This window comes from Melanerpes formicivorus, unplaced genomic scaffold (assembly GCF_026170545.1).
Source record: "Melanerpes formicivorus ecotype bairdi unplaced genomic scaffold, bMelFor1.0.p_v2 SCAF_36, whole genome shotgun sequence".
Lineage (NCBI taxonomy): Eukaryota > Metazoa > Chordata > Aves > Piciformes > Picidae > Melanerpes > Melanerpes formicivorus.
In genome coordinates this window covers 762,656-790,067 of record NW_027142388.1, presented here as the reverse complement: position 1 = coordinate 790,067, position 27,412 = coordinate 762,656, and the positions used below count along the sequence as shown (strand labels likewise).

Genomic DNA, 27,412 nt, shown 5'->3' with positions numbered 1-27,412 from the left:
TGGACTGGGATTTTGTTGTTGCGGGGCAGGCTTTTGCTTCTTGGATCCAACCAGGCTGCTCTGGGATGGGGTTTATGTAATCAGAGAATGCTGGGGGTGCCAGGGGTGCATGCAGGCTTTATTATTTGCTTCACCAACTTTGTTCCTCAGAGAAATTTTCAGGAGAGTGGGCTGGTTTCTCACACCACACAGGCTCTGCTACTTCCTGCCGTGCCCAAAGGTAAACCAGGAGTTTTGTGCCCAGTTGTCGTGCGTGTGTGAAAAGCCATCCTGCTGTCCTGCCCTGCTGGGCTTCCAAATGTAAAGAGGGTTTCTTCCTTGGTGAGCTGACATTATAAATTGTGAAGTTCCTGACTGACCCACAAGTGAAGGGTCTGACATGGAAGCGGTGTATCAACCTCTTTTTTAAACCCTCACTCCTGGTCATCCCCTTAGCTACAGATGAGGGAGGTGAAAGTGACATCACTGCTGTTCTGTTTCTCCTAAATTACATTAATCCTTCCTGATGGATGCTGCTGCGGTGCTGCTAGCTCCAGCCTGCTCTCACAGTGAGGTCGATGGATAACTAGCAGCGATTTGCTTCTCCCAATGCCTTGTAAAATGAGCAGAGGAGCATGAAGGATGTGTTTATTTCATGCCAGTTGCTGTTAGTTTGGATTTGTCTCATAGTATGTGAAAGTTCCTTCTACGTTTTGAGATTCCCAGAGAGAATCTTCAAAGGAGGGCAAAGACACCACTGCTAATTTAGGAGGGGCAGGATTTTGAGGGAATTTTCTGTGTAATTTCACTTTGAACTCTTTCAAAAACCTCTCTTGAGTTCCTGTGAGGACAGACAGTTGCGAGCCCCTATTACAAGAAGGATCTGGAGGTGCTGAAATGTGTCCAGAGAAGGGCCATGAGGATGATAAAAGGGCTGGAGCTCTTCTGCTATGAGGACAGACTGAGAGAGCTGGGAATGTTCAGTCTGCAGAAGAGAAGGCTCCAAGGAGACCTTATTATGACCTTCCACAATAGGGGAAGGGGGCTACGAGAAAGTTGGGAAGGGACTTTTTAGGGTGTCAGGGAGTGATAGGACTGCGGGGAATGGAGCAGAACTAGAAATGGGTAGATTCAGACTGGATGTTAGGAAGAAGTTCTTCACCATCAGTGTGGTGAGACACTGGAACAGGTTGCCCAGGGAGGTGGTAGAAGCCCCATCCCTGGAGGTTGGATGTGGCTCTGAGCAACCTGATCTAGTGAGGGCTGGAACCAGATGATCTTTGAGGTCCCTTCCAACCCTAACAATTCTATGACTTCACTTAGCAGCTAGGGTCTGATCACTTTATTTGTATCAGCACCTTGCAACATGAAGGGCAGCAGCCTACCACAAATGAACATCCACTTTCCCCCTTCCATAGATAAAACAGCCACTGCTCCCCAGTGGGAATGGTATCAGCTGGTCCTCTCCCACACCACAGGCACTGCCTGAGGACTTCTGGTCCATCTTCTTGCAGTGTCTGGGCTGCTGCCTTAACATGTGACCAACCCAGACACTCAGGCTCCCTGGTGCTTCATGCTTGTGTCCAAGAGAGCTGTTGATGACATTAACACAGAACATGAGCAACATGGAGGACACCAGAACTATTGCACCAGTGGTTTGGTTCTTGGGCAGCACTGGAGATGGCAATGCAGCTGCGCACGTCGTCTCTGCGTCATGAGGTATGCAACATGCGATGAACTTTAGTCTGGAAAGTGCCCACCTCTGGCATGTTCACTGCTTGCTCCTCTAGTGCCACAGTTGTGCACTTAGCTGCCTGCTTTCCCCCAATTTTGGAGCTTGTTGTTTTGGTACAAAAGCAGAGTTTTTGAATCCAGTTCCACTGAGCTGCAAGACTATTCTCCCTCCCTCTCCTCTCCCCTCCTCCTGTCCCATCCCATCCCAACTCATCCCATCCCCCATGCTCCCACCAACACATACCTCCTTCCCCTCCCTCTCACCCCGGTCACACAGCAAATATCCTGATGCTGCAGTTCTAAGCCGTGTGTCCGCCCCAGTCTATGTGATCCAATGGTCTCTGACCAAGTCCCTTTGTTCAGACGTTAATGCAAAACACACAATAGGAGAAAAACCAAAACAAAAGGAGCCAGACACAAGAGGGAGACACACTGCTGGGCTCCGGCTCTGCCTCCTGAGCCCTTCAGCTAAGCTTCACAGCACCTAGGCTCCTTCCATACTCAAGGCTGCAGGTCCCAAGGTTTCCAAGGTGCATAGGAAAAGGAAGAAAGGAAGTAAACTACAAGCCTATTTCTGCTCTAGGTTCCCCCCCATCCCTTTCCCTCATCCCAATGGCTGCTGGAGGATATTCTTGACTCCGACAGTGAGACCCTGCCCGGGGACCAGGTTCACTGTAAGTCACCGGTTCCTCTCTGGAATGTGGGTGATGGGTTTGGCAGCGAGGGGAGGAAGGGGAGCACGCCGTGAGGGGACGACAGGCTTTGGTCTGACAGCAGGTGGGGGGCAGACGTCAGGGAAGGCGAGAGGGTAGAGCCAAAGGAAGCCGACAGAGCTGGCCCTCTGATGTCAGCATTCAAGGCTTCTTCTCCTTGGGGCGGCTTCAGCGCGCCAGCCCCGACCCACTGCCGCCCAGTCACCTCTCGCAGCCCTGCTGAGGAAAAGCACGTGGCAGAGCGCTGGCCACCGCTCCGCTCCCTGGCTGGCTGCCCTCGTGCCCGCTGGCGCTCTCTGAGTCGCAGTCGAGCGCCTCGTAGATGGTTGGCAGCGTGGTCTGCTGGCTGAGGCGCTTGCGCAGGCCCACCAGCAGCGGCTGCGGCATGCAGGAGACGTCCACGTTGTTGCCCAGGTCCACCCAGGCCAGGCGAGGGAACTTGCTCATGTCCTTCACGGCGTCGGTCAGCTCCTTCATGGTGGCCCGTGTCAGCCGGTTGCCGTTGAGGGAGAGGTGGGTGAGCCGGGGCAGCGCCCAGAGGAAGGGCAGCAGCAGCCGCACCATGTCGTCGTTCAGCTCCGTGAAGCTCAGGTCCACGGAGGTGAGGTGGTGCCCCTTGCTCTGCAGGTAGTAGGCCATGCGGTGGATGTCCCGCATGCTCAGCGGGATCCCCGACAGATCCATGCAGCCCTGGCTCACCTTCTTCTGCAGGCTGGTCTTCAGGCTGCCGGTGGAAAGGGGTCAGAGGTCAGTGAGGGGACTGCTGGTGACCCTCTGTGACCCAAGGGGAGAAGGTGTTAAAGAAGATGGGCTGCAGCGCTCAGCAAAGGGTTAATGGAGCTCACTAGGGGAAACAAGTACAAGGTCTGCACCCTGGTGATGGAGAGGGGGCAGAGAGGTCAGTGAGGGGACTGCTGGTGACCCTCTGTGACCCAAGGGGAGAAGGTGTTAAAGAAGATGGGCTGCAGCGCTCAGCAAAGGGTTAATGGAGCTCACTAGGGGAAACAAGCACAAGGTCTGCACCCTGGTTCTGGGCAGGCTTTCCTGTGCCTGCTCAACACTCGCATACAGACTTTGCCAGGATGCTGAAGTGTCTTCCACTGGTGCATTGCAAAGGGTCTGTCTGTGTGTGCAAGTGCAGACACCCAGGCAGAGAAAGCAAAACCAACCAAGGCAAGCAAGCTCTCCAAGGGCACTGCTCTGCAGGGTGTGGGGGGCTCTGCCTGTGCCACCTCTCCATGTCCATGCCAAGCTCTGTTGCGAACAGACAGCACTGCAGGGCTGCTGCAGAGGAGAGGAGTGCTAAAAGGCTGAGAGGAACAGCTCTTTTCTCAGGAAAATCAGCTGTAGCCAAACTGCACTCCAGGAGTGGATGTACTGCATGTCCCTTTAAAAGCCCTCCCAAGCAGCACTCAGTCAATAAGCAGCACCAGTGGCTGCCTAGTTGGGTCTCTGTGGTCAGCAGATCAACTGGGATCTGCTGCAGCTGTGAAGAGGCGTGGAGGTCATAAGGGTGTTACAAGAAACCCAGGGAGGTAGTTCTAGCCATTTGTTTTGTTGTCTGCCTGTGAGTGGAGTGAGGAGGGCATAGGTAAGCTGTGCAGCAGGCTAAAGTTGTGCTGTGTAGCTGTTGGGTGTGCAAAGGGAGAGGGATGTGGAGCTTTATGGTGGACTGTGGGCTGGTGAGAGTGCTGTGAAAAGTGGGAGCTGTGGGGCTGTAGGACCTGGGGGGTGTGTGGTGGGGTATGTTGCAGGAGTAAGTAGAAATGTGTGTTGGTGTAACATAGGAGAACCTCATTCCTCAGCACAAATGATCCTGATCTGGCTGTCCCTTCTGACATAGCTGGCTTGGAGGGTAGGGGAGCCCTCAGCAGGACCTGCACTAGTGTCATACATCATGAGCCCAGGGGTTCTGTAAGTGCCTTGCTGAGCTTGGGAGGAGCAGGGTGGGTAAAGAATTAATCACCAGTCTGAAGGTCCCCACTCTTCCTATCTGGCTCTCTGTAGTGTCCTGCACACCTGTGGCACAGCCAGTCCCTGAGAGCAATGGGGACATGAAATTCCCTCGGAGGAGGCTGCAGCACCGCAGGAGCTTCGTGGCAGGTGAGAACCTCCCTACCAGCCTCAGTGTTGCAGCTGTAGAGATGGCACGATGCTGCCTCTAGCTTTTGCCTTGTACATGCAGTTCATGGTATCCTGGCAATCTCAGCCCTTAATCCCCTGTGGGCAGGTGGAAACACCTCTGAATAAATGTACCTCAGTGCAGGCAACAACCTTTCCTGGACACCTTCAACACTGGCAAACCCAGAGCTGTGCTTCCTTGTAGGAGTGTGAGGTGGAAACACCTTGTGGCCTGCCCTCTCAGTTCTCAAGCCTGCAGATTCCTGCTTCAGATTTAGCAGCATTTTGTTCAGGCTGCTTCCTTGTGCCCTCTTACTTCCCATGGGAATTTGCTGTGCAAAGCTGAGTCTGGGTCTGCAAGCACTTCACCTAATGAGCTCTTGTGGCAGAGAGGCAATCCACGTGGAGGATGCAGACCTCATGGTCTGAAAGAGCTTTAGGTATTACCTCATATTTGAACCTTACATGACTTCCAGACCGCTCCTCAAGTGGCTCATGGAGGGGCAGGTTTGTCTGTCAAACAGTGGTGGCTGGTGTACTGGTGAATCACAACTGGTCTGTAGCACATATAAGTTCCCCAAAGGGCCTTCACTTGAAGGTGGCACTCTAGATCTCACCACTACTAGGGCCCCATGGACAGGATCATGAAGAATTAAAACCACACTGCTAGTAGCAGCAGTACATCTCCTAGCTGCTGCAACAGCAGTAGGAGCTGTGAGCTCCTATGTGGTGCAGTCTGGATAGCTCTGGGCTACTGTCCCCTTTCCTGGCAATCCAAGGAATGCTTGGTCCCAGCCCAGGCTGCCTGGGAGCCTCTATTCCAACTCTCCTGGAAAAATGGGGTGTTTTGGTTTTTTTTGGGTATAGTTTGTCAGCAGCTACTGGCAGTGGTGTAGCACAGCCTACCACAAAAGAGGGTTCAGCTTGTCATAGACTGGGTTGAGAGCTGAAAGAGTCTCAGGTTTGCCCTGGCAGGATGTAATTAATCCCTTTACCTGTGCCAGCTGTTCTATCTGGGTGTTTGATGAGGAGTACTCCTTTCAGCAAAAGCACAGTGCAGGTGTGCAGGGACAAATCCATCTTGAGCAGGAACCTGACTGAACAGGGGAAACAGCTCCTAGATACAGTCCAGTGGGCGCTGCTAAAAGAGGAGAAGCCTTCTCTGGCCCATAGTGGTTTAGAGCAAGACTTCGTCGGGAGTGTGGGAAATGCAGGACTGGCACAGAAGCAAATCTGTAATTCTGTGCCTGTTTGTGCAAACACAGCCTGTGGCTCCTGGAAATCCTTCTCCTCAGAGCTGTCAACCCGTGGCACATCCTGGGGAGGGAGAGCGGGATAGGAAGGAGACACAAGCGAGGGGAAACACCAGCCGCAGTTTGGTGTGGGGGCCACTAGAGGGCAGGCCTGAGCCAGCGCCGCTGCCTCTGCCGGGCCTCGGCATTCCGGTGCGCTGCGTCGTGCCGCGGCTGCAGTAGAGGCTTCCTTGTCGGGGAGGGGAGCAGCGTTGAAAGCCCCTTGAGGTCCCTCCTGAGCGACTTGGCTGCGTCTGCAGACAGCGCTGAGCGCCGGGAAATGTCAGAAGGACAAAAGCGATCTGCTTGTCTGTCTCTGCCCCTTAAGCTTCCCCTCCCGTTGCCTGCCCTGCGTGCTCTGCAGCAATAAGTCATGGATTGTGCTCTGACCACAGCAGGTACCGTCTGCTGCTCTCCCCAGAAACAAGCCAATACCCCAAGGAGGCTTTAATCAAGCAGACAAATTATCTTCCCTTAATTGATTCTCCAGACTGGACTGCTCCTGGCTGAGTGTGCTTAAACCCTCCTGCCTCTTGCCCTGTGCCAGAGCCCAGCCTCCCTCCCTCCCTCCTTTGCTGGCTCATTTTTCTTTCTTTTCCTGTGTTTTTTTCCTTCTTCTTCTTCTTCTTCTTTTTTTTTTTTTTTCTGCTTCCTTTTGCCCTCATTGCTGTACCTGCCAGGGTGACTCTAGGCCTCCTGTCTCAGCATTCTTTGCTCCTCCTGTGTTTAAGTTCTTCTCTTGCCTATAAAAATGCCTCTGGTAGGGATGTGCCTGTAGAAGCCTCTCCCTGGTGGACATAGTCTCTCATGCTGCAGCCAAGCCCTCAGCTCTCTGGTAAGTGCTGAAGCATGAGATCTGACACCCCAGGCATGCTGTGAACCCCAACAGCTCTCCTCCTTGGTGCTTTTTCTGCAAAGCTCCAAGAGGAGAAGCTGAATGCTGTCCCTGGGACAGGGCACAGAAGAGCTGCCCACTCCTGCTCTGTTGCTGTAGAGATAAATACATCTGCTGGCAGCAAAGGGACAGGGTAGGTGCTTTACTCTGAATTATCTCATATTTGGTATGGCTTTTTGAGCTCTGCTAAGCTCTATTTCTTTTGGAGGTGGGGAGCATGCTACACAGGGCACGAAGCTCTCAGACACTCCTGCAGCAGCTGAGAAAATGCCAGGTTTATTTCCAGGGAAATGGGTCATCTATTATCCCCTAATTTCTGCAAGCAAAATAGGCTTAAAGACTGCTTCAGCTGCAGGAGCTTTTCTTTGTGTGGAACAAAACAGCTACTTAGCAGTGTGGCTCTGGATGCCCATGGGACTGGTGGGCAGAGGACTGCAAAGCACTGGAGGCTGGATTAACCTCATGCTGCTGCAACCGGTGCTGTGTGTCTAGATTTGTAATTGTGGGAATTTGCATCAAACAAGGACCTGGACCCTGGCTGGGGGGAAAGCAGATTGTGTTTGTATTATCTGCAGCAAGCTTAGAGAAGAAACAACCCCCCTTCTCCCTCAGCTGCTGCAGAAATGGCTGCAAGAGAGAAATTCTGAGTAACTCTGAGCAAGAAACAAGGCCATCAGCAGCCTGTCTGCACCTAGATGCAGCAGCCAGTGAGCGTTGGTGCCTGCCTCCTCCTGTGTGTAAGGGCTCAGTGTTCTGTTTGCAACCCCTCCCGAGGGCTGAGAGCTCTTCTAGGTTCCCTTTATCTCCTGTGGGGGGAAAAAAGTTGTTCCTTGCATTGTTCCCCAACTCCCTGCTGGGGTCTGTCCTTTCTCCCACTTATCCCTTCCCTAGATGCTGACTCTACACTTCAGCAGGCATCAGCCAGTGGTCCCCAGGCTGGACCATGAGCTCTTGGCCATGTGAGATCCACCCAGGATCAGTCTGCCCTGTGCAGGGGTCTGAGGGCCCTGCAGGTGTTAGAAGAAGGTTTTCTCTCTCTTTATCAGAAAAGTTGGCTGGGAAAGGGATAAAACTATCTTCTGTCTCCGTTGTTTTTTGCCTAAAGATCTTCCTTTGCCCAGGTAAGGCTCAGTCATTGTTCCTGGCTCGTGGGAGCTAATCTAACATAAGCTAATTCAGAGCTGTTTCGAGATGAAACAATTAGGAGCCCTAAAATTAACTGCTGTTTATTTGTCTCCAAGACCTGCCCCAGGGGACCTAACCCTTAAGCTTCAAAGCTCTCTCAGGCTTAGAGTCCATGCAGCTGAGGGCTTGCACTTTAGCATTGAATCCCTTCAGCTTCTTGCTCACCAGCTTCATTCTTTGGGGGCTGCAGGGTGGCAGCAGCTCCTGGCTGTTGCTCTGGGTGGGACTTGCACCAGTCACAGTAGGTGCCTCACCTCCTTAGCTTTCTGTGGTTTGGAGGAGCTTGTGCAACCTATGAATGTCCTGATTCCTGGAGTCTCAGCCTCACTTCCTTGTCTCCATGCTGTGGAGGGATGCTGGCAGGGCATGGGAGAGGGCTCCAGTAATGAGAGATGCCCACCACTCCCTGCCTGTCTTTAGGGAATTGCCAGCTTTCTCCCTCATCTCCCTCTTACTTCTATGTTTAATTTGCTTCCAAATGCAAAATTTTCCTGGTCCCAGAGATTCTCAGCACGGTGCACCCCCTCCTTCATTAACAGGCACTGCCAGGAGTGGCTAATTAGCCATGACTTGGGTATCTCTTGGCTGCTCTTCCTTGTGCAGAACCCAGCAACAGGCACCTTTGAATGGCTTCTGTGAGCAGTGGTTTAGGGAATGGACTCCAGGAGCTCAGCCTAATCCTTAACTTTGCTTCCCTGTGGCACAGAGTGCTGCAGGGCAGGGCTGGCTTTAGCTGCCCCTAGTGGGACACAGGAAAGGACAGAGAAGCCTCAAAAGCACCGACTGAGACTAACCCAACCCAAGCTGTCCCAAGACTGGGAGGCAGAGCACAAGCAGGCCACTTCCATCAGAAGCCTCTTACCTCTCCATCCTTGCATTCAAGCTCTTTTTGACCTCAACCATAAGGAGAGCCCTCACTGTGGAGAGAAGAGAGTACAAAGGTAGCCTTTCTCCTACCACCCTTCTTCTACAGCTGGGGTGGGACATGGATACTTCTAGATGATGCAGCTGAGTGTCCCTCCTCCTGACTCTGCTGTCATCTTCACTCTGTCCTTGAAGCTGCTTTTGTCCTCTGTTTTTTTTTCTTCTTGTTTAGGTCTGTCCTAGCAAAGCAGGGAATAATGCTGCCTCCTCACTCTTAAGTGTCATGTATTGGTCTATGTCCTTGTCACAACTTCAAGTGTGGAGGAGCCATGAAGGCAGAAGGTCTCTGCTGATTCTTTGAACTGGTATCTGCAACCCAGCCTCCACTATTTCACTCACTGGTTATCTCTCTGCCAGAGTGTCCTGCTCCTTCTGCCTGTCAGCCTTGGGCTTTTTCTTCTGCTCTGTGACAGGGCAGTGTCAAGCTGCTGGATGACCCTTTCTGCTATTTCCAACAGCCTTTGCAGATGTACTTGCCTCTTGATGCTGCTGGGAACCCTGGTCACAGGCAGTGCTTGGGTGTCTCTGTGCTGTAAGATGAGAGGAGGGGACAGTTTCTGCCTCTCTCCACACAATTTATTCACCAGTTCATGTCTGTCTGTCTGGCATCTCTGAGCAGCAGCTTCTGGAAAGCATTGTGTGGGGCAGTTCCTGTGCTCCCATATGAGATGGGAGTGTTACCATGTGGCTTTAGTTAACTGATGGTATTTTCTAGCTTGGCTTCCTACCTCTGAAGCGGGAATCGTGCTGGCTGTTTACCCTGTTGCATAAGGGTGACCTGAAACTGTAGTTAGTATTCACCTCATGCCATGTGAAGGCTAGGATCTGCTCTGCCAGGGCTGTCAGCTGCTGCCCTGAGTGATGCTTTCAAGAAGAAGGAGGGGAGAAAAAGAAATAAAAGCTCTAAAGCCCTTTGGAGCTGTTCCCTTGCAGCCTCCTCACCATGAGTGCTCTCATTGCATTCTGAAAGTGTTTCTCCAGTGCCGCAGTGGCTGAGTGCTGCACATCAATAACGGAGAGCCAGAGGAATGAACCCAGAAGGGATACTCAGTTCTGCACTCAGTTTGGGTTTAGCCAATGGAAACTCACTCAGATGAGCAAAGTGAAACTGCAGTGAGGCTTGTGAGAAGGGAGCCCCAGCTGTGTGTGCGCTTTGGGTGTCAACTCCACGCACTCTGCTGCTTTTGCTCTTCCACAGCCTCTTCCTGTGTGATAAATCTGGGGTGGGTGTGTGTGTCTGTGCTAGGAGCACTCTGCTTCTAAAGATCATTTTCTGTGTGCTGCCTGCCTGGCTTGTGGATTCAGGTCTGATCCTCTGCAGTAGTTACACTAAAGCAGGCAGCCCTGAGAATGATGCAAGTGGAAAATAAATAAAGGTCCCTGAGGTGGCTTTGCCAAGATAGCTTAGTTGTAATCCACAGCCCCTGGTCACAGTAAGTGGTTGCAGTCCAGCTCCCAGACAAAGGCTGCCTTCACCTGGTACCCTTCTCCCTCTCCTCTCTGAATTGCAGTCCAGTGTGGCTTTGCCCTCACAGTATACCCCCCTTGGATTCAGGGATGGAGGTGGTGGCACCTGCACTAGGACATGTAGTTCTGCAGTGCTGAACTAGGGAACTCTCAAGATTTCTGAAAACAAGAATTAGTAAAATGCCCAAAATTCTGCATCTGGCAAAATTCCACAGAAGTGGTGCTGCTGACAGCCTCAAAAGCTTATGGCTGCAGGGAGGAGCATCTCCTAACCCATTACTCTTTGCACTAAGGTGGAGTTACACAAGGCTGCAGAATGTATTCTGCTTGTGGAGTGAGTGGCCTAAACAGCTGCAAAGTGGTGCTGAATGTGAATTCCTGCTAGGATGGAAGGGACTGACAGTTGTGCAACAAAGAGATGCTGTACAAATCCTATCCTCCAGCTTTTTAGCTTTACATCTTATCCACCCTAGAGTAACACCCCCCAGGAGTTAGAGAGGACTGTTTGGCTAGGCAGCCGACCCAAGCAGGGGCTGTTGATGGGAAGCTCCACCCCTGAGGCAGGGTTTTGCAGAAGAGAAGAACTAAACATCTTGCTTTTGATGTGGCAAACCTGCCTGAGTATCACCTGAGCAGATGAAAGAGTCTCTATGGGTGACTGCACAGCTGGGACACTGCAGGCAACCACTGTCGAGCACCCACAGGAGTGGGTGCAGAGGGCAAAGTGTTCTCTGAGAGAAGAGAATCTAAATCTAGCTGTACCTCTCCTGCGTGCTTCAGCTGCTGTTGCCCTGAGCCCTCTGTGCTGCAGTGAGCTTTGTCCTTCCATGTTTCTGTCCAGACTGCTGCTGGCCTGGGCATTCAGCTGGTGGCAGCATGTGGCCTGATGTCCCTCAGATACAGGGCAAGGAGCCTCACTGGCAGTCATTGCTGCTGGTAGCTCCTCAGAGGTGTGGCTGGATGGGACACACAGCAGCCTGCTGTGTCCTGGGCACAGCACATTGCACCTCAGTGCAGCCATAGCCCCAGGTTGAACACAGCAGTGTCGAAGGGGTATTGGAAGCAGGCAGCACCTCTGGCTTCAGTGTGGGGCAGGATTGCGGTTAAGGAGGTTTAGATGCATGTCTGCAGTCATGGTTGGTGCTTTGCTGACTTTGTCTGTGGATATTTGGTATCTGCTTGGGCTCTACAGCGTGGAGAGCATCAGACTGTTGCTGCTTGATGGAGTTGTGATTGCCTTTGAACAGAGGGCACAGTCCCAACTGTCCTGGCATGGCTGTGTACTGAAGCAGCGAACCATGAGGATGATGAGGGGATTTGAGCATCTCCCCTATGAAGAGAGACTGAGACCCCTGGGGCTGTTTAGTCTGGAGAAAAGAAGACTGAGAGAGAATCTGATCAATGTCTATCAGTACCTGAGGGATTGGTGTCAAGTGGAGGAGGGAAAGCTCTTTTCAGTGGTGCACGGTAATAGGACATGGAATAACAGGTACAAGCTTGAACATAGAAGATTTCACCTCAATATGGGGAGAAACTTCTTTACAGTGGGAGTGACAGAGCACTGAAGCAGGCTGCCCAGGGGGCTTGTGGAGTCTCCTTCTTTGGAGACTTTCCAATCCCACCTGGATGCATTCCTGTGCAGACTACCCTGGGTGACCCTGCTTTGGCAGGGGGGTTGGACTCGATGATCTCTTGAGGTCCCTTCCAGCCTCTAATGTACTGTGATACTGTGAGTGCTTGAAGAACTGTGCCTTGTCCTTGCTGCTCTATGAGCCCCTGGGGGGCTCAGGTTTGTACTCCCTGGGTGTTTTGATTCCTGCTGAGAGGAGGTGGGGTCCTAACTACAGCTGGCTTGTTTCTGACCCAGTGGTTTGCTGTTTGGTGCTGGGGAGGAAGGAACACTTGCTACGTGATCTCGCTGCAGTACTGCAGGTCCTTTCCATCTCACATACACCTCTCCATAACAGCCCAAATGTAATTAAAAGCTGGCACATGCTCTAAGCTGCCCATATGGATGGGTGGTTAATTATCTGTTGGACCCATCTGACAGGCTGCTGGGGAGGGGAAATCACATTGCAGGAGAGGACAAGGGGGACCCTGCCTCACTTCTGTGAAAGCCAAAACCCAAAGCCCAGGAGTCTGCAAAAAGCCAAGAAAATTCCTCCCTGCTGACCCAAATCCCCACTAGAGTTCTAGAAATGCCCTTGAGGTCTTGCTGCTACACCCCTGCCTTGGAGGGCACCCTGCCAGGGGCACAGGCTGAGAGGCAGCTTATAGTAGAATACTCCCATGAGCAGACAGAGGGGAGTGGAAAACTCAGCCCAGGTGAAGACAGCCTTGCCCACACTAAGCCCTGATCCCTCCACAGGCAGCAGCCGTTTCTTGCCTTCCATTTTCCTGCAGCAGCCTCAGATGCCAACTCTGCAGGCACCTCTTGATGCAAACTGCAAACCAGTTCCTCTCCAGCCTTAAGAGAGGAAGCTCTGCTCTTTAATATTTAATCAGAATGATTTTGTGCCTTATGTAACACCTTTCAGCAGGGCCTGGCTGCCAGGCAAGGGACGCCCATCTCAGACCTGCGTTTCCATCCATCACCCCTTAGCTCATTGCCTGCTCCCTGACTTTGTTCACAGGTGCTCTGGGCTTGGCCAAGGCTTTGGGCCTGGCCCCTCTGTGTGGGGTTCAGGCTCCTGGAGTGCAGAGCTCTTCCTCTGGCCACAAACCTGTCCCTTGTGCTGATTTTGCAGCAGGCAGTGCTCTGCTCTCCCTGGGCTGACCTCCAGTTTGACTCCCTAGTATGGAGCCCAGCTGAGGAAGAGATTTGGTCTGCCAAAAAACCCCACAAACCCAGCTCCAGGAATGAGGGGGCAGAGGGTTGAGTTAAATAGGGACAGGGAGGGATTTTTTACTTGGAAAACCAGAATGAGTCTGGATTTCAGCAAAAGGGAGCTTGGAAAAGAATGGAGAGAGCCACCCTCTGCTGAGCTCTCCCTGCTTCCAGCAATTCTCTTTAAGCCTCTCTATCTTGGAGAGGAGAGGGATGAGGTCAGACCTGCTTTCTGCATCCTGCATCTCCAGTGCCCTGCAGGATTCTATAGGGAAAATGTCATCTGAGGGAGTCTGGAAGGGGACTTGCTCAGCTCAGGCCCCCTGTCCTTGTTCTGAGCCATTGCAAACTGGCACTAGCAATGCTGAGGGTGAGAGCACTGAAACTCGGGAGGCTGGTGGCCTGGAAATCCTGGAATTAGGGGTTTATGCCTTAAGCTGCACCAGGGATCTGCCTCCTGGAATGAAAGGTGCAATGGCAATGTGGGTTCCCACAGGGGACTCTGTGTTGCTGGTACATGCATCAAAGCCTCTGGAAGTCTCAGGGAAGCCCAAGGCCATTTTCAAAGTGCTGCCAATTCTGCATTTCTTTTTCTCCAGCCCTGCATTTATTCCTGTGAGGCTAATGGGGCTGACAGGAGTTCTTTTCTTAGTCACTCCTCTGTCCTGTCTTCAGCCCTGATGAACTGTGTCACAGGAACAGGCTTGGCTTGGAGAAAAGGAGGAGAGGTGGTGTAGATTTAAAACAAGCAGGGCTTGCTCTTTGTCTGGTTAGACAAGCCAGCAGTGGCAGGGTGGGTGTCTGGGGGGAGGTGTCTGTGACAGTGCAAAGCAGCAGCCACCTGTAGCCAGTGTGCCTGGGAGTGGGCTCCCTCTGTGAGGCTCTGCTGTCTACAACTGCCTGAAGGGAGGTTGTAGCCAGGTGGGGGTTGGTCTCTTCTCCCAGGCAACCAGCACCAGAACAAGAGGACACAGTCTCAAGCTGCACCAGGGGAGGTTTAGGCTGGATGTTAGGAAGAAGTTCTTCATAGAAAGAGTTATTGGCCATTGGAATGTGCTGCCCAGGGAGGAGGTGGAGTCACCATCACTGAAGGTGTTTAGGAAGAGACTGGCTGGGGTGCTTGGTGCCATGGGTTAGTTGATTAGATGGTGTTGGGTGATAGGTTGGACTCGATGATCTCAAAGGTCTCTTCCAGTCTGGTCTGGTCTATTCTATTCTCTTATCTCTGGTCCCTCTCCTGGTCCTGGCAGAGGAGTGGGAGGTAATTAAGGATGGTCACCTCTCTGCCAGCCACCCCAAAATCACTTTCTACTGAATGGTGGTGGTCAGTTTGTGGTACTGCCTTGTAATAGGAGAGCTTTCTCCTGGGCAGGGAATGTGCCTTGGGGTGGACAAGAACAATGGTCCTAAGGCCAAACATGCTGCAAGCCCTACCAGGAAGTCTGTCTGTGCTGTGCAGCATTGATTTCAGTGCACCTGGGAGAGGCTGAGGAACTGTAAGACAGCTTAAGAAGTAAATAGCAAACCAGGTCAAGGAGAGGGCTGTTGGCACTGTCCTTCTGCTGTCTGGCTGGGGCTTTTGAAGAGGCTGAGGTGGGTGCCATGCAGGCTTTTGGTCCTGCCCTCAGAGAAGGGCAGCAGTGGCAGGCTGGGATGGTGCCTGGCTGCAGCACAGTTTCTCCTGGCAGATTCCATCCCCCCCCTCCCCTCCATGCCCATCCACACTGTCCCTGCCAGGCTTCTTACCACATCTGGGACTTCCTGCGGGGCATGCCGTGCCGGTGCCATTTGGAGTGAGGGGTCAGGTGGTAAATCAGCTGCCTGCAAATCCTGTCTGAGGACTTCCAGGGGTCATACTCCTGAAAGCAAAGGGACAGCTCACACCACAGCACGACAGGGAGTGAGGGTGGGGACAGAGGAAGCTGGGAAAGAAACGGAGCTGGTAGTAGAGGAGGGACATGCATGCAAGGAAGGAGATGAAGAGAGGATGGAAGAGCAGTAGGGGGAAGGGCTGAGATGCCTCTGCCACCCACCATCTCCTCCTGGGGTGGAGGAGGAGCAGTAGGAGCCCTCCAGCTGTGGCACACTGTGCATCGAAGGGTTTGCTAGGTAAACACATAGTAAAGCTGTCAGGGAATATGCTAATTGGCTCTTTCTTGCCAGCAGTTCAAGTGCTGCTCTGTGGGCCAGCAGCTGCACTGTGGCTTTCTTAGGCTGTCACTGAATCAGCTGAATTCCCCAGGCACACACTGCCAGCCTGTGGCTCTTCTGCTGTGCCAAGTGGAGGGGGATCCCAGCCCCAGTGCTCAGCCAAGCATCCCCTGATCCCTGTCCCAGCTCTTCTAGGAACCCCTTGGGGCCTGGCCAGTGCATTTGGGTTAGGTACCTTGCTCTAGATTGGCAAGGCTGCAGCTGGCAGCCTGCTGTCACCTACAGCAGCAAACCTTTCCAAGTGGGTGCACGTCCACGGAAGCTGGCACAATGCTCTGTAAGCCTTTGCTGGCTCACAGCTGAGAACTACCCTCCTGCTTCTGCCCATGTCCTCACTGATTTAATTTCCACTGACAGACTGGGAATTACACTCAGCCTGCTTGCCTCTAATGCAGTTACCCCCACCAGATGCTCAGCCAGCACTGGAGAGGGGCCTGCTGCTGTGTGTGCTGGGCAGGGTGCTGAGCCTCTCCAACCCCTCTAACTACGCTCCTGTTGCCTCTGAGGGGCAGCTCAGGTTCTCTTCTCCTTGCTGGAGAGCAACAGGAGCAGAGGAAATGGTTTCAAGCTGCACCAAGGGAGGTTCAGACTGAATATCAGGAAATATTTCTTCAGCGAAAGGGATCTCAAACCTTGGAACAGGCTGCCCAGGGCAGTGCTGGAGTTACCATCCCTGGAGGGGTTTAAGCAGTGTGTGGACCTGGTGCTGAGGGACCTGGTTTAGTGCTGGATCAGGGGTTGGACTGGATTGGCTTGGAGGTCTCTTTGAACCAGATATATTCTGTGATTCAACATGTTCCTTGGGAAGATGCAGATAGGCATGTGCATCTGCAGGGCAGGGAAATACAGAGGGGGCTGTGCAGCTCCATAGAAAGTGTGGTCTGTTATCTGCTAGGTACTTAGGTAATGTCCCCTCATGCTGCCACCCCTGAAGGGCACTGCACATCATGAGGTTGGAGAACAGCTGGAGAAGAGCTCAAGTGATATGTGGTTAAGAGGTCCTACTGTACCCTGGCATCAAGTTCACTCTTGGCCCCCCAAAAAGTCAATTCCTGCTGCAAAGTGGTTTTGGAGCTGAGGAGAGGGCTCACCTTTTTGGGACACTGCAGATCTCTAGCAAGGCTCATCAGCAAATCATGGGAGATGGGATCCACCAAGTTGAGGAAAGTTGCATTTTTGTAGAGCACTTCATTGAGGAATGTTCCTTCCAGTCCCAGGTCCTGCAAGAGAAACAGTCAGGCCCATGGGCGTCCTTGGAGCTGTAACCATGAGGTGTTTTCACACCAGACAGTAAAGCTGATGAGGTGCCAGCTGGTTCCTCAATGGAGGAGCCTATCCCAAAAAAGTGAAGCAGCTGCCTCTGACCCAGCATTCCCTTGATGGGGGATGTGAGGAGCCAGCAAGTTGAATGAGATGCAGCACTAAGATCACCTAATCAGCCTAGGCATTGCCTGCCACCCCACCCCACCCCATTGCCACCTGCCACAGGAAGGTGAGTGCAGTACCCTTCCCAGCCTGGCTGGAAGCCAGAGAGAGCAGGCTCTGGAGAAGTTCAGTTTTGTCAGCCTCCCTGTGTGAATCTCCTGAAGCAGCTGAGCAGGAGGGCTGGCTCTAAGCCTGCTTCTCCAGCCTCAGCTTTGTCAGGTGTTTGGATGCTTCCACACGCTCCGGTAGCAGCAGGCTGAGCAAAAGTCCTGCCCATCAGTATGAGCTTAGCTGTGCTCTGACTTTCTCAGCAAGCACTAGCAGTGCTGTCCTCTGGCTCTAATGGTAAATTCACAGCTACACAACACTCCTGGGGAGTCCTCTTCCCTTCTTCCTCAATGTGAGCCAGAGCAACATCTGTGGTCTGTGCAACATACCTACACAGGCCAAGGTGTGAGGCACCTTTGGACATGCTGAAAGAAACCTCAGCACCCTTGGGGACAAAAAGCCTCCCCAGGGGCCAGGTGGATATCATAGTATCAGTCAGGGTTGGAAGGGACCACAAGGATCATCTAGTTCCAACCCCCCTGCCATGGGCAGGGACACCCCACACTACATCAGCCTGGCCAGAGCCTCATCCAGCCTGGGCTTAAACACCTCCAGGGACAGGGCCTCGACCACCTCCCTGGACAACCCATTCCAGGGTTTCACCACTCTCATGGTGAAGAACCTCCTCCTCACATCTAGCCTGAATCTCCCCACCTCCAGCTTCATTCCATTCCCCCTAGTCCTATCACTACCTGAGATCCTGAGAAGTCCTTCCCCAGCCTTCCTGTAGGCCCCTTCAGATACTGGATATACTAAAAAAAAAAACCCCAAGCTGTTTCTTGCTAAGAGGGAAAGCTAAGATCTAATATATGACACAGTTATTACAGTCAGGAGGTTCCAGAGAGCTGTGAAGTAAGCATCTGGGAAAGAGAGAGATCCCACACTCACAGGAAAATACCCTGAGGATGGCAAAACATCCTGAGGAGTTGAAATGCAGAAGAGAAAAACTCCCTAATGCAGACAGTGCTGGGTTTGCTTCAGCTGACAAGGAGGACTCAGCTGAGAGAGGAAACAAGTCCTGTGCCCGTTCTGTGTGCTGCTGCCAGGAGAAATGAATAAGCAAGAGGGTGCTACATATGTTCACACTGCACCAGGGAGTGTGCTGCAGGCAGCACCCAGCCAGAGATGCACTGAGAGATGTAAAAAAAAAGATGCTAAAGGAGTTAGGTGCACACACAGACATCACCAGCAGGGGTGGAGCCAAGAGCTGGTAGAGGTGTGGGATCTTAAACCTAAGCAGCAATCAAAGCCAGTCCTGCATCCACTCTCTCCTGCTCTAGACAGGCATGGCTCAAGCAGGAAACAGTAGCAGAGAGAACCCTTGGCTACAGTTCTGGTGGAGAAAGGGAGAGTCACAGAATTGTCAGGGTTGGAAGTGACCTCAAGGATCATCCAGTTCCAGCCCCCCTGCCATGGGCAGGGACACCTCACACCAGGTCAGGTTGCTCAGAGACACATCCATCCTAGCCTTAAAACCCTCCAGGGATGAGGCTTCCTCCTGGAGAATTAAACCAAATGGTTTACATACCCATCCCCCTGTGCGCACAGAGGGCAGCCACAAGCAACCAAGGAACCCAAGCAGGGGAGAATAAATCCTGTGAGGAGTGACTGGGGGAGCTGAGGCTATTTAGTTAGGAAAAGAGAAGGCTGAGGAGAGACCTCATTGCTTTCTACAGCTACCTGAAAGGAGGTCATAGAGAGGCTGCTGCCGGTCTCTTCTCACAAGTAGTTAATGATAGGAAAAAGAGGGAGCAGCCTCAAGCTACGGCTGGGTAGGTTTAGGCTGGAGATTAGGAAAAGATTTTTCCCAGCAAGAGTGGTCAGGCTTTGGAATGTGCTGCCCAGGGAGGTGGTGGAGACACCAAGCCTGGAGGTGTTTAAAGGTGGTTTGGATGTGGTGCTTGGGGATATGCTCTAGGGGTGAACCTTGTAGTTTAGGGTTCTGGGTTGGACTTGGTGATCCTGAGGGTCTCCCAACCTGAATGTTTCTGCGATTCTGTGGCTCAGTCTTGAAGGACAGCCAGCCAAAGCTGGCTGTGGGCCAGGAGCACCCCAAGGCATCATGCCAATGTCTTCCTGAACCATAAGGCTTCAGGGAAATGGAACCTCCTACACCAAGCGTAATGTGCATGGAGGAAGAAAGCTGCTGAGGGTGGTACGGCTGGGCGTGCAGCAGGGGATGGCAGAGAGGCATTAGCCTCCCCCAGTTGGAGCTGTACCATGAAGATGAATCTGCACACCCATTATAAATCCTGCCTGCAAGGGGGTTATAAATAATGCAGCTGTAAATATCCACTTCACATTGACAGTCCATAAATTCTTAGCCCAGGGGACGTTTTCTGCTTCGCTTTACTCAACTTCCCCCTCTCTTCTTTCCTGGCAAATGTGGCACTGCCTAAAGGGTGGCTGCAGGCAGCAGCATGTTCTGAACCCTGCCAGCTGGGCTGGCTTAGTGCTGTTATCTTAAAAAATGACCATGTCTTGGCACAGGGAAACCAGGCTCTACCAGATTTTTGCTGGCACGAGGTTCTTGTCTGCCCTGGCTTGATGTGCCACGGGAGCTGCCCAGGGGTGCCTGCACAGAGCAGGGGTCCATGAGGGGCTCAGCTTCACAGCTGTTCTCTGTGCAGTCTTCTAACGTGTTGGGGTATTGCACCTCTCCTGGGGGATCTGCCTCTGCCTGGCTTGCTTGCTTTACTTCATTGCTTTGGCAGGGGGGATGGTCTTATTGCTCTCTACAACTACCTGAAGGGAGATTGTAGCCAGGTGGGGGTTGGTCTCTTCTCCCAGGCAACCAGCACCAGAACAAGAGAACACAGTCTCAAGCTGTGCCAGGGAGAAGTTTAGGCTTGATCTTAGAATTTCTTCACAGAAGGTGTGATTAGAGTAGGCTGCCCAGGGAGGTGGTGAGGTAGACATCCCTGGAGGTGTTCAAGGAAAGCCTGGATGAGGCACTTAGTGCCATGGTCTGGTTGATTAGTTAGGGTTGGGTGATTGGTTGGACTTGATCTTGGAGGTCTCTTCCAACCTGGTTGATTCTGTGATCTCCAGAGGTCCCTTTCAACCCCTACCATTCTATGATTTCATTCTCCCAACACTGTAGAAGCAGTCTACAGCTCTTTGGAGTCTGTAGCCCACAGGTCAAAGGCCACTTGCAGGTACAACTGGTACCTGTGGGGGCTATCTGCAGGGCTGGATGAGGTCAGTGTCTGCTGGGAGCAGCAGGAGGCACACATGGAATCTGTGTCTTCTGGTCTTGCTGACCACCTCTCCCCACCTGAGGAGACTACAACTGTGGTCCCACTGTAGCTCTGGGGTGTTTGCACCCTGGCCCAAGGCACAGAGACAAGGTGCAGTGTTAAATGTCCTCACTGTCCGCTGGCCTAAACAAGGTATCTCACTTTTACAGGTAACAAGCAGAGCCTCACCTGGGACAGGTTCATCTGTGACTCCTGAGAGTGTTACTGCCAAGGTAAGCAGCCTGTGTGAGGAAGGACATGCTGGGGGATGAGCCAAGGGCTGGATTCAGCTGAGGAGTGGGGGAGACTTGTAAAAGAGGGGGAAAATAAAGCTGATCCTAGTGCTCTTTGAAGCAGGCACGGCATGTGTGAGGAGGACTTGGTGGGATTACACCAGGTAACGTTGGATTGGGATTGTTGAAGGGTGTGGTAGATGTTAGCAGTGTAGCCCTGGCTCTGAAATCTCTGAGGACACAGCAAGCTGGAGGCTTTGGGTTGGTGTTGGTTGGGTTCTTGTCTTGCTTTGCAGGAAGCCTGTGCCGTGACTGCTACAGAATGCATGTCCCACTGCTCTGTCGTGAACAGAGAGGCACTGTTCTGACAGGGACAGGCATGATGGGGGGCAGGGGAACTGGAAAGGCAGTGGACAAAATGTGAGTGCTCAAGACATGGTAATTCTCAGCACAGATGTGGGGAAGCTGAATACTTAATTGATCCTGAAAGGAGCTGTCAGGCTGCACTGAGAGGAGAGCTTAGAGAAGCCCCTCTACTCCAGATGGCTTCATGACTTAGCTTTCAAACCCTGGCTGCTTACAGATGGACCTTCTGGAGACCTCCAAGGTCTGCAGAGGATTTCAATGCTTCAGCCTCAAGGAGAGGTGCTGAGCATGACAGAAAGTGACATTCTGTAGTTCTGGCCTCTGGCATACCCTACAAAAGTCTGTTCCACACCGGTTAAGTGAGTGGTTGCCTCTTCTTCACAAGCTTCTTGTAACAGCTCCTTGCCAGAACTGCCTCCTTCAGCCCTTGCCTGCCACACTGGTGCACATAGACAGGCTTTCTGAGGAGGGTTTCTCTCTCTACACATGCAGCAAGAAAAGTGTTTGTGGTGCTGGGAGCAATCCTCATGTGAACACCAAGGCAGTGGATAGGGAAAATGGAGACATATTTTGGTTTTGGTCCTGTGAATTCTGACTTAGGAGTGTGCAACTTGGCCATCATGGTTGATGTGTCATAAAACCCAGGGGTGTTCAGAGACAGGGCTGTGAATGCAGCACCTTGCAGCTGGTGGTGTGGCTGTATGAGCTGCCCAGCCAGTCCCTGCTGCTGTGTACCTACACCAAGAGGGTAGATGCCACTATGGTGAGGAATGCGGTGTGCTCCCAGGAGGAAGTAGGTCACTGTCTGGTGAAGAACATGATCAGCTGAGAACTGATGGTGCTTTATGCCCAACTCAGAGGGAGGATTTGTCTCCTGTGCTGCTGATTGCAGGGTTGCCTACAGTTTGGGGAGCTGAGTTTGCCTGGAAAGTGATGGTAGCACTGAGTGATGGAGGAGGTGGCTCTGTTCCAGCAGCAGGGCTCTGTCCTCAGTATCAGTTTGGCACCACCCTGTCTGCACGGTGGCTTTTCTGAATGCTGGCAGACTGTAACAGGCTCCTGCTGATACGCTGACCCCTTTACCTCTCAACATTGACTGTCCCAGAGGCCCTCTCCAAAGCCATTCTGGGGTTTCCCAAAGACAGATCTTGGCCATTCTGGCTCGGTGGGCACAATGGGATGCGGCAGCAGTGGGATGGCAGTGGCATTTCTCTGGGGCTCCTAGATCCCGAGCACACTCAGGAGCTGGCTTGGAGGGGTGTGGATGGGGACAGTTGAGGTCTGCAGGCCCTTTTTCCTGCGTGCAGCACAGCCCTTCCTCCAGCTGCCTCCCAGCCCTTCTCTCCTTGCTCCCAGCAGCCCGGCCAGGTGCCCCTCGCCTGGGCGGGGATAAGGAGAAGTGGCACGGAGCCAGGGCGGGTGTCGCCTCCCGCAGCCGCTCCAGCCTGCGCTTCGGGGACCCGCACAGAGAACCCTGGCCGCACCTCCAAGAGGGGGGGGACTGCAAGCCCACACCGTCGAGGAGGGGGCTCGTAACCCCCAGGCTCCTTGCCGCACACCGATGGGGGGGGGGGGGGGGGGGAACTGAGTCGCCGGCACCGCCCGCGCCGCGCACAGACCTTTGTTGCCCACCCTGCTCCTCCGCCCCGATCCTGCCCGCGATGCCCTGCTCCTCCGCCCCGATCCTGCCCGCGATGCCCTGCTCCGCTGCCCCAATCCTGCCCTGCCCTTACCGCTTCCATCCTGCCCTGTCCAGGGGCGGCGGCCCCGGCCCGCCCGCAGCATTTACCTTCCGAAGCAGCCTGAGGATGTGCACGGCGTGGTCCCGCTTGTGCTCCCGGATGGTGGCCTGGATCTCCCGCAGCCACCCCACCCGCCGCATGTAGGGAGCCGGCGAGGCTTTCCGCAACACCCCGGGCAGCTTCTGCGGGTGGAGGAGCAGGGACGAGAGGTGGAAGTCACCCCGGCCGCTCTCCAGCCTGCCGGCGCTGGGTTCCTCGGTGCTCTCCTCCTCCAGGCTGCTCTGCCGGCTCAGCCGGGAGCCCATGGCCTCGCTGCCGCCGTGCCGCGCTTCGGACCGGGCGGGCACCGAGCTCGGGGCCGGGGGAGGTGCCGACGGAGGAAGGGGTCCGGGCCGCCCCGCCTGGCCGGCTCCGCCCCTGCTCCCCGGATGGTGGTTCCCGGCACCCCCGGAGAAGCAACGCCCCAGGGGTATCTCATTCGCTCAGGTCCCTGCCCCGGCACCCGCTGTCTCTTCTCCCGCAGGCACCTCCTCCTGCCGGGGTTGTTCTGCCAGGAGATGCCTGGTGCAGAAGACAAAGAGAAAAGCGTATGCTGCCGGATGCTCCTTGCGTCCAGGCATTCCGGGGAGCTTGTTTGTTTGATTGGTTTGGTTTTTTTTGTGTGTGTTTGGTTGGTTTTTTTTGTTGTTGTTTGTATGTTTGGGTTTTTGTCGTTGTTATTGTTTGTCGTTGTTGGTTTGGTTTTGCGTGTTTTTTGTTGTTGTTGTTTTGTTCTTCCCCCCCCCCCCCCCCCCCCCCCCCCCCCCGAGCAAACTCGAACAAAAGATTGTCGCGATTAAGGGTAGTTGAAAACATGCCATCTGGCTGGGACTGCTTCTGTGGGCTGTGTTTTCTATCAGTCTGCCGTCGGCCCCAGGGGAGGTGTCTTTATGAATCTAGAAGGTGGCAGGATTTTTGCCCACCCCCACCAGTCGTCTGCAACTGATAGTACAATGCTGGCACCGTTCCTTACCTGCTGTGGTTGGAAGTGTTTTCCCCATATGCATCCCTCCCCCTCCAGCAGGGCACAGCAAGTCTAGCACATGCTCTTCCTCAGGCAGAATCGCTGTCGTTCGACAGTGCGGTGAAAGGCAAATCCTGGATCCTGTCATCCAGACACTGAGATTTTGTAGCCAGCTGAGTCATGTTCCCAGTTGGAGCCGTGGGCTCACTTCTGTGCAGGACAATCACCACAATGAGCCCATGACAGACCACAGGTCCTGCACACAGGTCTGGTAGCTGTAAGATGAGGGCACACAGCTGTAGGAGTCAGTCTGGGGTTCCCACTGCCTTGTGCAGCCGTTAGAAAAGTATCATCTAATGCATGCCTAGAAGAATTTGTTCTTGTGGCCTCTGGGTCCTGATGCTGAGGGGATGGGGGTGAACATTGGCTCTCCACTGTACAGAGCCAGCAAGGTTCATTGTCCTTCCCAGTGCTACTCAGTCAGGAATGGGGATGGAGATGTGGATGCTCTGTAGCCTCTTCCAAAGACTGTGAGGGTAACCTGAGCGTGGCTTGAAGAGACAAGGACAAAATGAGGCTGGATTCTAAAGCAGCCTGCCCCTTCTCAGAGTTTTACACAAGGTTTGATCAAACAAAAGCCTTGACTGGTCCTTTCCCTGTTATCCCACTCCCTGCTCCAGCTAAGCACCTGCAAGAGAAACTGACGTGGACATATGCTGAGATATTACTGAGCCTGACTCAGGCTGATCTCATGTGGAGCAGATGCTGAGTAAGGACTTCAGGGTTTGGTCGGAACGCTCTGAGTGAGGCTGGGTCGAGAGAAAGTCACTTGTGTAGAGTCCAGTGTTGTGGCTGCAGGAGTGTCACTGGGAGCACAGGGAAGGACAAAAAGCTGCCTGGTGGAGAGCCGTGGGTAAAGGTCCATGGATAGTTGTGATGTGGCTTTTCCCTGCTGTCTGGCACCTGAACAGGCTGCCTTAGATCCATGCTTCTGCCTGCTGTGTTCTCTGAGTGCTGCTGAACGGAGAAGCAGGAGTAGCAGGGTGTGTAACCGAAGGATCAGTTTAATGGCAGGATGGCTTTGTGCGGCTGGATTGTCTCACGCTTTATCTCCGGGAGTCGGGAGAAGAAAACCTAATCTGCAGTTTACACTGAGAGACGGTGAGCATCGCTCCGAGGCAGGGGGAGCACCAGGGCAAGCAAGCGGCTCAGAAGACGTCATTATCACCAGGAGACTTCTTTCTCTGTGTGGGACTTCAGAATATCCCACCGCGGAGCAAATCCTCTTAACAAACAAACAGCTGCGGGAGCAGTTCAGCTGGCTCCTGCCGGCGTGCTTTAGAAGTGGGAACAAAACAATGGCGAGAAGAATGAGAGCTAATGAGAGACACACCGGCGCTCTGCCGGCTTTTGCTGGAGGAGAATGGCTGGCTGGCAGCTCTTGGCAGACCGAGAGATAATCCTGCCCTATCTGTGTGTGCTTCCCGAGGGCCCGTGACAGCGAGTGGGTGTAATTCCACGGCTAAGATGATCAGCCAGGATTGCTGTATACAGTGGGAGGAGGCAGGAGTTTGGTTGGGAAGAGCAGACTCTGACAGAGACTGCATCTTCTGGTCCTGTGCAGCCCTAGGACTGAGCCAGTAGATGAAGATGCAAGACCCGGGGAGACACTCCTGTGCCCCCCACCTCCCCTTTCCTCTTTGCTACCGTGGCAAGGGCAGCTGAAAGCTGTTCAGGGAGAGAGATCAGCTCATGAGCTTGTTGGGTAGGACAGAGTGGGAACTGTGGGGATGGCTCCAGCAGATCCAGAGAGGTGATTCTGCCACTTTGCTCTGCTCTGCTGAGCTCTCACCTGGAGTACTATGTGCAGGTCTGGAGCCCTCAAGATAGGAAGGTCATGGACCTGATGGAGAGGGTCCAGAGGAGGGCCTCGAAAATGATCAGGGGGTTGGAGCAGCTCTGCTATGAGGACAGGCTGAGGGAGCTGGGGGTGTTCAGCCTGGAGAAGAGGAGGCTCCAAGGAGACCTAATAGCAGTCTGCCAGTACCTGAAGGGGGCTGCAGGAAGGATGGAGAGAGACTGTTTACAAGGGCCTGGAGTGACATGATGAGGGGCAAATGGCTTCAAACAGATTCAGATTGGATATCAGGAAAAAGCTCTTCATTATGAGGGTGATGGAACACTGGAACAGGTTGCCCAGGGAGGTGGTTGAGGTCCCATCCCTGGAGATATTCAACGTAAGGCTCGATGAGGCTCTAGGCAACCTGATCTAGTTGGGGATGTCCTTGCTGACTGCAGGGGTGCAGACTGGGTGAGCTTTGGTGGTCCCTTTCAGCCCAGACCATTCTAGGATTCTATGACCTCACAGTGTCCACAAGCTGTGGCTTGGAAAGGGGATTCCTTCACCCCATCAGTACTTCTCAGAAGGAAATTAATTTGCTCCTAACATGAACACAGCTGCATGTGGTGATGCCAGCTGCAACCAGCTGGGTGTAGCATGTCTGAGTTAGGGTTTTACTCAAAATCTCTCCTAAGGTGAGAAAGGGGAAAAAATAGAAAGCAATCTGAGGTCTTCTTGCCATTCACCCAAATGCTGTGCTGTAAGCACATGTCCTTGCTGTCATCCCAGTGTCCAGAAGTGGGAGCATTCCCAGCTCTTGGCCTTTCAGGCAAGTAAGGAGAGCTCAGGTAAGTGCCAAGAACTGAAGAGCAACTGTACTGGATCAGACCCCAGGACTCTTTCTGCTGAGATCCTCAACTAGCAATGTTTATTAGAAGGTGCCAAGTGAGGAGGATAAGAACAGGAGGATGCAGGTGGGTGTGTTCCCGAACACCCTCCTTCACCATCATTCATCTGTGGTTTGGGGATTTCCTGAGGTGGGGAGCTTTGCATTTGATAGTCCTTTTCCAGGTTGTTCTTAAACCTTCTTTGAGCCTCAGGAAATTTTGGGCATCCACAGCATCTTAGGGCATCCACAGCATCTTAAGGCAGGGAGTTCCACTGTTAAGCTGTGTGCTGTGTGATGAAATGCTGACTTTGTTCTGAATCTCTCCCTTACTGTTTTCATGTGATGCTTTGCAGCTTGATTACTCCCTTCTAATTTTCTCTATGCCACTCTTGAATGAGAAGCCTTCTGCTGTGTTCTCTCTCAGCATTCTGTTTCCCAGGCTGAAGAGCTTTGTTCTGGTACAGAAGCCATTTCAGACTTCAGATCATCCTTAGCTAGCTCCTTGCCCCTCCTCTAGTCAGGATGCAGATGCACAGCAAGGTTTGTGGGTTTGCTCTGTTTGTCTCCTAGCACTCACTTTGCTTTTTTGATTGCTTTTGAGGTTTGGGTTGCTGTTCTCTTTGAACACTCCTGGCTTGCTCTTGCCATTGCACAGCAATACACAGCCCCACATGACTCCCTTTGCCTGGCAGTAGACTGGGGAGGGGATAATAACTGTTCAGCCCTTACAAGTTCACAGTGGCAGCTGTGGTAAGTGACCAAGGCCTCTCATTTCTGTGTTGTCTCTTCTCTGTAGAGCCTGTGTGGTGCTAGGCTGGGAGATCAGGCTCAGGTGCTGTGGCACCCGATTGTAGTTTCCTCCCTGCCACAGCTGGAGGGCTCCTTTATGCTTGCAGTGTGTGCCTTTGCCCTGTCTGGGTAGAGCTCTGACTGCAGAGGCTGCCAGGATGGGTCTCTGCAGCCTCAGCTCATGCCCCTGTCCTTTGCCATGCTGTGCCCCATGGTGCCTTGGCTGTGCCTGCAGTTCCAGCAGCCCCTGCCTGGGAGGAGCTGGGCACTAGCACTCTGAGCCAGGTGGGTCTGCTCTGGGGGCTGCTGCAGCTGGACCCCAGTGGCAGTCCTGGCTGTGTGTGATGAAGGCTGTGTTTGTGACTGGTGTGGCTGGGCTGGAAATGTAATTGATTAATTTAGTGTTTAAGAAGGGAAAGAGGATTAAGGG

The 27,412-nt window shown here is 53.2% G+C and overlaps 1 protein-coding gene across 1 annotated transcript; it reads right to left on the bottom strand.

Annotated features, from left to right (window-relative positions):
* Positions 1–1,306: 1,306 nt before the first annotated feature.
* LRRC75B (leucine rich repeat containing 75B) lies at positions 1,307–23,695 on the bottom strand. Its single transcript, XM_068157164.1, has 5 exons — positions 23,474–23,695; positions 22,509–23,022; positions 16,440–16,568; positions 14,884–14,996; positions 1,307–3,150 (listed from the first exon to the last, which is right to left on the bottom strand). The coding sequence occupies exons 2-5, from the start codon at positions 22,764–22,766 to the stop codon at positions 2,628–2,630; spliced, it is 1,023 nt and encodes a 340-aa protein (XP_068013265.1). The 5' UTR covers positions 22,767–23,022; positions 23,474–23,695; the 3' UTR covers positions 1,307–2,627.
* Positions 23,696–27,412: the final 3,717 nt, after the last annotated feature.